This window comes from Meriones unguiculatus, chromosome 7 (genome assembly GCF_030254825.1).
Source record: "Meriones unguiculatus strain TT.TT164.6M chromosome 7, Bangor_MerUng_6.1, whole genome shotgun sequence".
NCBI lineage: Eukaryota > Metazoa > Chordata > Mammalia > Rodentia > Muridae > Meriones > Meriones unguiculatus.
The window spans coordinates 20,096,942-20,110,461 of record NC_083355.1 but is presented as its reverse complement, the minus strand read 5'-3'; the positions used below and the strand labels follow the sequence as shown (position 1 = coordinate 20,110,461).

At 48.5% G+C, this 13,520-nt stretch overlaps 1 protein-coding gene across 1 annotated transcript; it reads left to right on the top strand.

Annotated features, from left to right (window-relative positions):
• Nucleotides 1-414: 414 nt before the first annotated feature.
• Nucleotides 415-11,469, top strand: G6pc1 (glucose-6-phosphatase catalytic subunit 1). Its single transcript, XM_021641187.2, has 5 exons — nucleotides 415-737; nucleotides 2,359-2,468; nucleotides 6,296-6,401; nucleotides 7,695-7,810; nucleotides 9,830-11,469. The coding sequence occupies exons 1-5, from the start codon at nucleotides 508-510 to the stop codon at nucleotides 10,339-10,341; spliced, it is 1,074 nt and encodes a 357-aa protein (XP_021496862.1). The 5' UTR covers nucleotides 415-507; the 3' UTR covers nucleotides 10,342-11,469.
• Nucleotides 11,470-13,520: the final 2,051 nt, after the last annotated feature.

Below are 13,520 nucleotides of genomic sequence, written 5' to 3'. Positions count from 1 at the left end.
ACATTTTAAATTAATAACTTAAAATGTTGCTCCCCACAGCAGCAAACTTCCCTTTGTCTCCAAATAAATGCAATTGCAGACTTCAAAAAGCAGATGCCTTTGCAAGAGCCATGGTGGAAACAGACTCTGCCCCAAGCCGCTGGCCTGGCTTCAAGGACCAGGAAGGAGGGCAGCCCCTAGCACTGTCAAGCAGTGTGCCCAAGTTAATAATTGGCTCTGCCAATGGCCGATCAGGCTGTTTTTGTGTGCCTGCTTTGCTATTTTACGTAAATCACCCTGAACACGTTTGCATCAACCTACTGATGATGCACCTTTGATCAATAGATTTTAGACAAAAGTGTTTTTTTGAGTCCAAAGATCAGGGCTGGGTTAACCTACAGACTGAATCCAGGGCATATAAAACAGGGGCAAGGCGCAAGCTGATAGCAAAGCAATTGCCACCCAGCCTGCACTCACGGCCCCGGCCGGGCTCTACTGGCAGCTTCCTGAGGTACCAAGGGAGTAAGGATGGAGGAGGGAATGAACGTTCTCCACGACTTTGGGATACAGTCCACTCGCTACCTCCAAGTGAATTACAAAGACTTCCAGGACTGGTTCGTCTTAGTGTCGGTGATGGCTGACCTCAGGAATGCCTTCTATGTCCTCTTTCCCATCTGGTTCCATCTTCAGGAGACCGTGGGCATCAACCTCCTCTGGGTGGCAGTGGTTGGCGACTGGTTCAACCTCGTCTTTAAGTGGTAAGAACCGTTCAGAGGGGCGATGGGCAGCGGAGGAGGCTGCGCTCTCTCTAGAAATGGCTCTCCCTCCGTGGGGGCACCCCAGACTGTTCACCAGGCTACAGCCTGGTGTACCCCCTTTGACTTGAGAGTCTCCTGCAGAAAGAACCCCACCAGTGCCTGGAAATGGGCAAAGACTATTTTGTCAGACCTGGAGACTTGGGAAGACAGCTGAATTTAATAAAAAGTCTGAGTGTAGGTTTTGTTCTGGTTTGCTTTACTTTATTATTTTTGAGATAGGGTCTTGTGTAGCTCAGGCTGGCCTCAAACCTACTATGTTTTTTGTTTGGTTTGTTTGTTTTTTGAGTCAGGGTTTCTCTGTGTAGCCCTGACTGTCCTGGACTTTGTAGACCAGGTTGGCCTTGAATTCAAAAAGATCCAGCTGCCTCTGCCTCCCGAGTGTCAGGATCACTCGCAGCCATCTGTAAACAGGTTTGTTTTTTTTTTCTTTTAAGATTTATTTATTTAGTGTGTATGCAGTGTTCTGCCTGCATGTGTACCTGCAGGTCAGAAGAGAGCACCAGATCTCTTGTGAGCCACCAGCAGACAGTGCTCTTAACCTCTGAGCCATCACCTCTGAGGCCCTCCCCAGAATCTTAATAATACTTACAATGAACACTTATTGAGCAGTTACTATGTGCCAGGCTCTGTGTGCATATGTGTGGATGTTGCAAGAGACTGGCCGCTGCAAATCTAAAAAAGTTCCCTATCGTGGAGGAACAGCACCAGCCCCAGGCCATGTGCCTTTCTATGAAGTCTTATATCACAGGTCGGAGAACACGGCGTAGGAGTTTCCTGGTAGCATCAACACGGTTAGTAAGCAGGAGAGCCTGTCAGCGCACTGAAGAACTGAGTCCCTCACTATGTAGCTCTGACTGTCCTAAAACTTACGTGGACCAGGCTGGCTTCAAACACACAGAGATCTGCCTGCTACTCGTTCCTGAGTGCTGAGATTAAAGGTGTGCACCGACATGCCTGACTCTTGCTTGTAGCCCAGGCTGGCCTGGACCTGATTAAATAGCCCGGTCTGATCTTGACTCACACCTCTTCTCACCTGCTGGGATTACGACCGTGAGCCACTGTGCCTACCACGTTAAGTCCTGGAGCCGGAATGCACAGCCTGTGGGGGCTCTTTATCACTGAGCTATATCTTCAGCCCCCTGGTGGGGTTTTGTTTGGTTGGTTGGTGTTGTTGGTTTTTCTTAAAAGAGAAGGTCTCTTACTATGTAGCCTAGACGTGCCTTCAACTTGTAACCCTCAAGGCTCCGGCTGCAGGGGCGTAGGATTAGAGGTGTGCGCACGCCTGGTTCCAGGGCCATTTTTTTGTTTTGTGTTTGAGCCAAGGACTCCTGTGGCCTGGGTTGGCCTGAAACTCGGGGAGTAGCTAAAAATTGCTGTGAACCCTTAATCCTCCTCTGTTCAAGTTTCAGAACTTATCTGCTGTGTCCTACAGATTCCCAGGCCTCCCCCCAGACACCTCCAAAGGCAATAAATCCTCAAACCTCTTTCTGTCTTTGAAAGCGTGGGCCTCCAGCAAAGTCACCCACTGAGTCACTCCTGACATCGGCTCTGCTCTCCACAGGATCCTCTTTGGACAGCGCCCCTACTGGTGGGTCCTGGACACTGACTTCTACAGCAACACCTCCGTGCCCCGGATAAAGCAGTTCCCTGTCACCTGTGAGACTGGACCAGGTGAGAGTCCTCGCCCTCGCTGAGGTGCCGTGGACATCATGCTTCACGCACTTGCACTGACATCCTTGTGGGGGCTTGAGGACAGTCATTGCTTCACTCTTTTCTCGCAACTCAATTCGTCTTCCGCTGGGTACAAATTCATGACAGGGGGGCCTTCCGTTGCTAGTTTGGAAACCTAAGTGATACACCCAGGATTAAAGTTACTAGTCCAGGGGAGGCAGTGGCGTACCGACAGGTGATGGCTAGTCAGAGCGACCGATTCAGAGCCCCGTATCCAGAGAGGAGACAGTGATGGACGGAAGCCTGAGGCCTTGATCGTCCTTCCCAGCATCCTGGTCCAGGGAACATGGTCCTCTAAGCAGACTGCCCCATCCCTCATGCTGCCTGCAGTTTTTGTCTTATTTGGGGGAGGTTTTCTTTTTTCTTTTTGTTTTTCTCAAGACAGGGTTTCTCTGTGTAGCCTGGTTGTTCTGGAACTCACTCTGTATACCAGGCTGGCCTCAAATTTGCAATGATCCTCATGCCTCTGCCTCCCAGAGTGCTGAGATTACAGGTGTGTGGCGCCATGCTTGGCTCTGTTTTCTTTGTTTTGAGGTATGTCCTCACATAGGCCAGGCCTGTCCTAAACTCGCTTTGTAATTGAAGATGGCTTTGAACTTCTGACCCCCCCCACCTCCCACACCAGCATCCAAGCACCTGGATGGCAGGTATGGTAAACAAGCACGCTACCAACTGAGCCACATCCCAGGGACAACTTCTGTTTTATTAGGTATAGCCAGAAAGGAACTGTTAGGTCAAATGATGGATTTTCCTTTAATTATTAGAAATAATCTGCCGGGCAGTGGTGACACACTCCTTTAATCCCAGCACTTGGGAGGCAGAGGCAGCTGGATCTCTGAGTATGAGGCCACTGGTCTACAGTGTGCGTTTCAGGACAGCCAAGGCTACATGGAGAAACCCTGTCTTAAGAAAAACAAAAAAAACCAAAGCCAGGTGAGGTGGCTCACCACTGTAATCAAAGCACTGGAGAGGCAGAGGCAGGTGGATCTCTGTGAGTTCGAGGCCAGCTTGGTCCACAAATTGAGTCCAGGACAGCCAGGGCTACACAAAGAAACCTTGACTTGAGAAAAAGAAAAAAAAAGGGGGGGGGAGATATCCAGTAAGATCTTCCCAGAAGGTCTCTGTGCTCTGGTCCCAACCTCAGGGTCCCTTCCCTGGCCTCTGCTAAACAACATCTTGGATGTTTATTCTCAGAGATCATTGGTCTCTCCAGCTGTCATGTTTCTTGGGGACCTACAGAGCGACAAGCCCTCTTCTAGATGTCTGAGGTACCTTTGCCAGTGAACAAAACAAAGGTTCTGGCTTCACAGGACTAAAATTCAGAGGACAAAAATCATAATAAATCAGTAAGACAGACTATTAGGAGATAATTTGCAAAAAGAAGAAAGGGAAGAGAGAGAAAGGAGGTGGAGAGAGTGCTCAGCAGTTGAGAGCACCGGCTGCTCTTCCAAAGAACCCAGCTTTAACTCCTGACATCTGTATAGCATCTCAGCTGTCTGTGACTCCAGTTTCAGGGGATCTAGTTCTTCAGTGAGTACTCCACACACATGGTAAGCAGACATACATGCAGGCAAAAGCACACATACACATTTATTTATTTTTTTTTTAAGAGGAGATGCGGGTGGGGAGAGAGAGGGAGAGAGAAAGTCTGTCCATGAAATTTCTTGGAATGATGACTGGAATGGAGATAAGAGTGCAGTTGATACTCTCCAGAGCCACAACTATGCAGGGGAAGGATGCTGGGGTTCAGCCCCGGGTGAGGTCAGGGCCTGAAGAAAGGTGAATGCAAGAGCGCCAGGGAGGAATGAGTCAGGCACGGATGGGGAGAGGGGCAGTTTTACATCCTGATTGGCTGGCAGTCTGGGTGCTTCTTTATTTATACAGAATTTCATAGGCAGGGATAGATGCATGTTGTTCCAAAACGTAAATCCCATACTTTTTTGTTCCTGGACATGTGTTTTAATGTCTGCTTGGTCATAAGTTTAGCCATTATTGATGAACCATGACAGAACAGAAATATCTTTTACAATCAATTTCCCTCGTCAACTCTTAAGCACTATTTCAGTTTCAAGGGCATATTTTGCCAAAGCATGACAGCCTGTTCTCAGGCTGGTAGCTCTTGCAGTTTCAAGGCCACCAGAAAGAAAATATCCAAGCCAGCCATGTCCCAAGCAGTGTATTGTCAACTTTTAATAGCCAGAGTGCTAATTATCATTAATCCCCCCCAAAAAAACCTCTTTAAGCTAAAGATGCTGTAGTTATTATTTAATTTCTGTCCTAATATAAGGTTTGTATTTTCTGTATTTGTAGAATTTATTTATATGTCTAATCTTGGTGTTCTTTTCTTCCTTGGTCACACGACACCTCAACTGAGGATGTCTTAATATTTTACTTTTTTTTTTTTTTTTAATCATTTATCCACACCATTCTTTGCCCAACCGTGGTAGGAAGAGACTTTTAATTTGATCTGGGGCCAGCTTCTCTAGCCTACCGGGAATTGTTTACCTTTTTCCGGTTTACTTTGTTTTGGTTATTTTGTTCCTGAGTAAGTGTGGGGGCAGATGTGCCAAGAGTATCTTTGAGCCATAGCCCCATAAGGAGGTCTCTGGCATAATTATTTGAGTCACAACCTCCAGGGGTAAGGAAGACGGACCCTCAAGTAGGCCCAGATCAGGCTATGTCTCTAAAAGCAGAAGTGGTGGCACAGGCAGGGCATTCCTGGGAAAGCTTAGAAGCAGTACACCTGGGAGAACACATAAATGGTTCACGAGAAAATTTCCATCAATCCAATATCTCCAAGTTGTACAAATAATAAAGCCCCCCCCAAGCATTCAACATGTGGCGATCAAGGCCGAAAGAGTGGGAGACTGCACCACAGCCATTGCAACACTAGGCTCAGCTTTGCTGGCTCTTTGTCAAGCAGATGTGCTGGCTTTATGATTTTCACTGTTCCTATCAGCTATGGCTGGGCCAGAAGGGATGTGCTTGCTGATGGGCAGACGGTGAAGTCCAGTTGGGACTAAATCTCACATGACCCCACGAGGAGTGCCCAAACTTGAGAAGTCTCCTTGAAAATTGCTCTGAACAGGTCAAGGGCACCAGCCTTTAAGGCATAATACAAACCAGTTATGGGAAACAGGCTACACCTAGGTATAGGGGTTAGTGTTGACCAAGATAGCTCAAAACCATGTCTTGACTGAGAGTTAAGGACCACCTACAACTACACTTTTTTTTTTCTTAAAGATTTATTTATTATTTATACAGTATTCTGTACTGCATTTGTGCCTGCAAAAAGAGGGAACCCAATCTAATTATAGATGGTTATAAGCCAGCATCGAACTCAGGACCTTTGGAAGAACAGCCAACGGCTCTTAACCTCTGAGCCGTCTCTCCAGTTCCTACAACTACACTCTTACCAGCTGGCAAACTGTTGTTCTGTTCAGGGGCCGGGGGTGGGGGTGGATGGCAGTTCTCAGGAATGGAAAGCAACTGTGAGTTGGTCAAAGTAGGTCTGAGTCAAGCCTTGAAGAGGACAGAGAGTCAGCCGGAGGATTTATGGGAGAAGAGCATGCCCATCACATTTAGAGGCGAGCCATGAGCAGCCTGGCCAGGGCAGAGCTCCAAATGCATGAGTGGATAGTAGGATGGATAGGTAGAGGGAGGCGTGGTGAACGGATGAGCTGATGGATGGGTAGATGCATGGATGATGCCTCAGCAGCCTCTCAAACGGACATCTTTAGTCTGCTCGTCTCTTTTCTGCCATTTAGGGAGTCCTTCTGGCCATGCTATGGGCACAGCAGGTGTGTACTACGTGATGGTCACTTCTACCCTTGCTATCTTTCGTGGAAAGAGAAAGCCAACGTACGGATTCCGGTAAGAGCTTACCGCTGGGGGTGCGGGTGAGACAGAGCTGTTCTTCCTACTTCCCGGCCCAGTCTCACACCAACCGTTGGCACTAGTGAGAGCTGTGGCATTCCTGCTGTGAGTTAACACCGCAGAATGCGAGGGCTGGGGGGAATCCACTAGGGCAGCCTTTATTTTGGACAAAGAAATAAAGCGTCCCACAGTGAACGGAGAGTCTAAAGAGCCTCTAGAGCAGTGGTTCTCAACCTGTTGGTCCAGACCCCTTCAGGCTCCCATCTCAGACATCCTGCACATCAGACTGGTTTGTAACAGCAGCAAAATTACAGTTATGAAGTAGCAACAAAATGATTTTATGGTGGTAGGGGGGGTCACCGGCAACCTGAGGAACTATATCAAAGGGTCGCAGCGTTAGGAAGGTTGAGAAGCAAAATGCCTATAAAGGATGCAGGTGTGAGGCCTTGCACCTGAGTATTGGAGGATCAGGAGTTCAAGATCATCCTCAGCCACACAGCACGGTTGAAGCCAATCTAGGCTATATAGGGCCCTTCTCAAGAAAAATAAGCAATAAAAAAAAACCCTCAGGGCTGGAGAGACGCCTCAGTCGGTAAGATGCTAGCTCCACAGTCCTCATAAAGGTGAAGGAGAAAAGCATCCCCACAAAGTTGTCCCCTAACTTTTACACGCGTGCTGTGGACATCTGCAGCCCACATCATGTATGGAGACACGAAAATAATAAGTTAACTGTTTTTTAGAATAAAAAAAAATCACATAAACACAGTCTTGGTTACTTTTCTATCGCTTTGATGAAACGCCATGACCAAGGCAACTCACGGAAGGAAGGGCTTATTTGGGGCTCAGTTCCAAAAGGATAAGAGTCTACCCATTGTGGCAGAGAAGCATGGTGGCTTGAACAGTAGAGAGCCCGTATGTTAAAGTACAAGTGCTGGGCAGAGAGAGCAGACTTAAAATCACACGCATGTACACGCACACACATAGGCCAGAGCGCGTGCATGTGCGGCCAGCCTTTAAGCTCTCAAAACATGCCCGTCCTCCTGCAAGGCCAGGTCTCCTCAGCCTACCCGAACAGGGCCACCAATTGGAGACTAAGGATTCAAATGCTTGAGAACCGGAGGTTTGGGTGGGGATCTCCCTAAAACCACCCACAGAGCACCACGCGTTTCTGAACTTCTGAGTAGGACTCCCAGTCTCTAAAAATTCATCTGACGGAGCCTCAGTTTGCCAGGCTCCACCCCTCCCGCCTCGGCTGTTTGGGTTCCGAAAGGATTGTCTATTCCCTTGCAGGTGTTTGAACTTCGCCTTGTGGTTGGGATACTGGGCGGTGCAGCTGAACGTCTGTCTGTCCCGGATCTACCTGGCGGCTCACTTCCCCCACCAGGTTGTGGCTGGAGTTTTCTCAGGTACCACCCTGACTCCTTCCCCACCCACTTTCTACATGCTGTGCACCTTCCTCCATCAGCATGGCCTCTGGGCTGTCAGCCCCTTCGGTGGTTTCCGAGTCCAGGGCGGGTGGTTGGGAGCACAAGGGTGTGGCTTTTGTCTGTAAACCAGCTCGAGAACTTGGTACGCAGGGTTAGCTGAATTTGATTCCCAGAACCCACATAAAAAGGCACCCGGAGGGCTGGAGGGATGACTCAGAGTATAAGAGCATGGGCTGCTCTTCCAAAAGTCCCGAGTTCAATTCCCAGCAACCACTTGGTGGCTCAAGACCATCTACAATGAGATCTGGTGCCCTCTTCTGGTGTGCAGGTGTACATGCAGGCAGAACAATAAATAATAATAATAATAATAATAATAGGCATAGAAGTGCCTACATGCAATCCCAGAGCTGGAGAGGCAGAGACAGAAGAATCCCCAGAGTTCACTGACAAGCCTTCCTAACCTAATTGGAGAGCCCACGGTCTCCGTGACAGAACCTGTATCAAACAAAGAAAACAGTAACAACAAAAAGCAATGTGGAGCCAGGCGCAGTGGCGCACACCTATCATCCCGGCACTCGGGGAGCCAGAGGCAGCCGGATCTCTGTGAGTTTGAGGCCAGCCAAGGCTACACAGATCAAAAACAAACCAAAAAAAAAAAAAAAAGGTGGATGTTCCTGAGGAACAACACCTGAGGCTGACCTCTGGCCTCCGCTGCACACATGCACACACACGCACACATACACACACGTGTAGACAATTTGAAATTAGTTTCTAGAGCATGCCCGGAGCTCTACAACAAGCTAACTCACCCGGCTGGGTTCATTTAAAGTCTCCAAGCTTCTTAACAGCCTTCGTTTCATTCTGAGCTTCAGCTTAAAAGCGGACCCCGATTTCCTTTTCAGAGAATCTACCAAATGTCTTAGGAATCTACCAGGGTCTTAGGAAAGCTCATTATCGAAATGTGTTCATTTGCATACTTAACCTGTCTGCAGCCGGTGTGCTCTCCCAGGCTCCGAGGTTTGTCATTTGCGATTTCTGAGATCCAGCTAGTGAGAGAGAGAGAAAAGATTTAGGTTAAGCATTAAAAATAAAACAAAGAGCTGGGCGTGGTGGCCTATGCCTTTAATCCCAGCACTAAAGAGGCAGGGGCAGGTGGATCGCTGTGAGTTGGAGGCCAGCCTGGTCTGCAAAGTGAGTCCAGCACAGGCAGGGCTACATGGAGAAACCTTGTCTTGGAACAAAAACAAAAACAACAAAATGAAAAACTAGATTTGCGGGAGGGAGCAGGACAGATCAGTGGTGAGCCTGAGGACCTGAGTTCAATTCCTGGAGCCCACATGGCACAAAAGAACCCACCCCAACTGGTTGTCCTACCTGATTTCCGAACCTGTGCTGTGGCACACCTGCCCACGAGCGCACACACAAACATAAAATAAACAAAATGTGTAGAGAATGAAAACAAGAAGGCCTGGCAAGCGAGCACAGGCTTCTACAATTTGGGAGTGTTTTGGTTAGAGAAAATAACATCATCAACTGTGTGGCTCAGGGTTCAAATTCACAACTAACTGCTGTGGAAGAAACTGAGACCGACAGATGGCCTCAGAGGGTGACAGCGGTCTGATGTGACGGTTCAGGCATTGGCTGCCAAGCCTGACAGCCTGAGTTTAAGACGGGGACCCACAGGGTAGAAAAAAAACAACTCCTGTAACTTGCCCTCAGACAGATGAGGAAAAGTGCACTCAAAACTGAGTGAATGGGATTGCCTGGTGGGAATGAGCTCTGTCCCTGGGTATCTGCAAGAAGAAACGGGACCCGACACACCCACACACAACAGGAAACTTAAGAACGGTGGGGAGATGTGATAGGTTCCTTCCTTCTGAAGGACACGATGCTGAGGCCCCGCCGCTGCCGCCGCTGTGGTGTGTGGAGTGATCTGGTGGCCTGATGACATGGCACCCGTGGCCGCCTCTGTTTCTCACCGTTCTTTCCTCTGCTCAGGCATCGCTGTGGCTGAAACTTTCAGCCACATCCGGGGCATCTACAATGCCAGCCTCAAGAAGTACTGCCTCATCACCTTCTTCCTGTTTGGTTTCGCACTCGGATTTTACCTGCTGCTAAAATGGCTAGGGGTGGACCTCCTGTGGACGTTGGAGAAAGCCAAGCGGTGGTGTGAGCGGCCCGAATGGGTCCACCTGGACACCACACCCTTCGCCAGCCTCTTCAAAAACCTGGGGACCCTCTTGGGGTTGGGGCTGGCCCTCAATTCCAGCATGTACCGGAAGAGCCGCAAGGGAGAACTCAGGAAGTCGCTCCTGTTCCGCCTGGCCTGTATTGCGGCCTCTCTGGTCCTTCTGCACCTCTTCGACTCTTTGAAGCCCCCATCCCAGAATGAGTTGATCTTCTACGTCTTGTCTTTCTGCAAGAGTGCGACCGTTCCCTTTGCGTCTGTCAGTCTCATCCCCTACTGCCTGTCCCGAGTCCTGGGCCAGACACACAAGAAGTCTTTGTAAGACGTGTGGAACCTTTGGTATTGAAAGTCCATGGCCATGCAAGGGACCGGGGGTGACCCAAGCCTCCTGCAACCCATTGTGAGGCCAGAGGTGCTCACATCGGCCCCGGTAACCGTGTCTTTCTCTGCTCTGCTAAACAAAAAGGTGGATTTTTAAAAGCTAACAGGGCGGTCTGAGGAAACCCTGAGTCTAGAAGTTGAGTCATTCTGGATGCTTTCCTGAAGATCCACTTACCATTCTCCTGTCAGATATAGAAGAACAAGTCCAGGCCTGAGATCCTGACAGAGACTCTCCTCCAGGTGCAGAATCCTCCCAGCTGGAAAAGGGAAAAGGGCCCAGAACGCATTTGCTAGGAGGAGAAAGGAGGCGGGGCGGTGTTTTGTGTACTGAGCAAACAGCAGGCCAAGGCCAGGTCTATATGGCTTCAGTAGGGCCTTGTCTTGTCTTTAGATTCATTAGACACTCTACAGTGATAGACCAACCAGTGTAAAGGGGAGCCAGGTGAAAGGGTAATTCTGCTTCCGGCTTTTCTCTCCTATACATAAAAGTCACACTGTGTGCTTGTGCTACCGAATGGCTTGTACATTGAGTGTGTCACTGCACATTCAGAACATTCAGGCATCGTCAACTTCTCCCTCACGTCACGACTTCCCCCTCCTAGGTCTGCATTCCCTAGAATTCTCCTCTGGTCCCCTGCCCCTGCTGCTGGACCCTCAGATGGCCAGCAGGCAACTGTTCGGTGGTGCTTTTTGTAGGCTTAAGTTAAACTCTGAAATCTTGGGCAAAATGTTCGTAAAGGGAGAGCCAGGATTCCTCTCTCCAGAAGGTCACTCCGATGTTACTTTTGATTCCTGGGGCAGAAATGTGACTCCTTTCTCTAGACCAAGCCAGCCAAGAACTCATTCTTAGCAGAAAAGGCAGCTCCTTCATGCCTCTTCTCCAGCCTTGGCTGATTTACAGAGCATGTCTTCAAAAAGAAAAAAAAAAAAAATGCCGAGCTATTTATTCAAAAGCCTTGTTTTTGCTACGCATATAATTCTCACCCACACCAAGCACCTTGTTCCTGACATCTTTGAAAACTACACGTGTGCAGTATTTTATTAAAACAAAGTTTTATTTAAGAATGGACTCTTGCTTATTACCCTGTTTTGTTTTGTTTTGGTTATTTCTCTCTTCTCTCTTTATTTTGTCTGCATGTGTGTCTGTGCTCCATGTATGCTTACAGATCCCAGAAGCGGGCAAACAAAACCTCCTAGCACTGGAGTTACAGCTGTTGTGAGCTGCTGTTGTGGGTGCTGGGAATTTGAACCCAGTCCTCAAAACACTTGTAAAAATGCCAAGGACGACAGTGCGAGCTTGTAACACGGGCAATGGTGAGATGGGAGATGGAGACAGGTTGAACTTGAACTTGGCTTATGAGGTGTTCCAGGCCAAGGAGAGATCCTGTCTCAAAAGGTGGGAGGTGCTTAAGAAACAACACATGAAGTTAGAGAGAGAGAGAGGGGGCATGGTAGGAAAAGAACTTAAAAGGCTACCTTCCTGGGAGTCTGACTTACAGGTGATGGGCAGACAGCTGGAGGTCTGTATTAAAATGACACCCATCTAATCACCAACTGAGGGGCTTTTCAGTTCTGCAAATCTCAAGAACAAAGATCAGCTGAGCCCAGTAGCACAAGCCTTTAATCCAGCGGTTCTCAACCTGTGGGTCTCCACCCCTTTGGGGGTTTTCATATCAGCTATCCTGAATATCAGACATCTACAGTAGCAAAATTACAGTTATGAAGCAGCAACAAACTCATTCTATTTTCCAAACATGAGGAACTGTATTAAAGGATCAAAGCGATAGGAAGTTTGAGGACCCCTCCTTTAATCCCTGCTGTTCAGGAGGCTGAGGCAGGATGATTGCTAGTTCCAGACCAGCCGGAGCCGAAAAGCAAGTTCAAGGCCAAGTTGAACAGCTTAGATTGTCTCAAAGTGAAAAGATAACAGGGCCTGGGAGATGGCTCCGTCGTTAAAGTGAGTAATGACCTGAGTTCAGTCATCAGCACCTGTGTAAAAGCCACATGCAGCAGGCGTGACCGTAATGCCATAGACCGGGAAGTGGAGGCAGAAGGATCCCTGGGGCTTGTTGGCTGTCAGGTCCAAAGGAAACTCCATTTCCCCAGATTCCAAAAGGAAGAAGGGAAAATGGCTGCCTGTGGTTCTGATTACCTCAACAAGCGCACTCCAGCCTCCAGCTCCCTCAGATCACAAGTACATGTCACACACCTCAAACTCTATGCTAGTATCCTAGCTCTTCTCATCTCCTCCCCCATCCTAACTTCCCTCCAGTTCCCGGGCTCCCAGACAGCTACTCATTCACTCATTCTCCTTAGAACCCTGCTGTTTTAGCCATGCTCACTTTCTCTCTCCCTCCTCCCTCTACTCTCCTGTAGGATCTGTGTGTGCGTGTGTGTGTTTTCTGTTCTCCATCTCCCTCTTCCTCCTCCCTCCTCTTCTGTGCTTTCCCTCTCTATGTTCTGTGAGGGTTAAAGCTATGTTTTAAGTATAAGTTACTGTGCTCAGGATATCTGTAAAACAAAAATCCTTCGAACCTGTAAGCCCCTCTTCCCAGGAACAGCTAACTTCCCTGGAATTCTGGAGCTGATATTCATGTGAGGTAAGGAACCATAGGTTTTCACTTCGGCAAACAAGCTCTGTTGCCCTAATTGTCCGGGATGTACTTGATCACAGTTAGGCAGGAGGTACCTAGGCGGGAAGTACACAAAGACAACGTATACTTACCCCTGGTTAGACAAGGGCAGGAAGTACATAGCCTTGTGGGTTTCGACTTTAATCACTAGACTAATGTAATTCTCAGCCATTCTCTGGAAATTCTGGGCATGGGCTTTGCCAGAGTCCATTGTCCTGGCAAGTATTTAATAAAGCTTGCTTTAAAATTGTGGTAACGGTCTTATTCTCTCCAGGTGAGATTGATAGTCCCCCCCCTCTCTCTCTTTCTCTCTCTCTGCTCCTGCTTCTCTCATGGCCAGGTCCAGCCTGCTGACCATGTTCAGTCTCCTACTTTCTGCTTCTGCTCTGGACTTTTTTTTTTTTTTTTTTAAGATTTATTTATTGGGGCTGGAGAGATGGCTCAGAGGTTAAGAGCACTGTCTACTCTTCCAGAGGTCACGAGTTCA

What these genes read in the sequence shown, in the direction of transcription:
- G6pc1 (XM_021641187.2), top strand. Translation starts at nt 508, where the DNA reads ATGGAGGAGGGAATGAACGTTCTCCACGACTTTGGGATACAGTCCACT. An exon ending in AAGCCAACGTACGGATTCCG is followed by an intron (nt 6,402 to 7,694) that starts GTAAGAGCTTAC and finishes ATTCCCTTGCAG; the next exon opens with GTGTTTGAACTTCGCCTTGT. An exon ending in TGTGGCTGGAGTTTTCTCAG is followed by an intron (nt 7,811 to 9,829) that starts GTACCACCCTGA and finishes TCCTCTGCTCAG; the next exon opens with GCATCGCTGTGGCTGAAACT.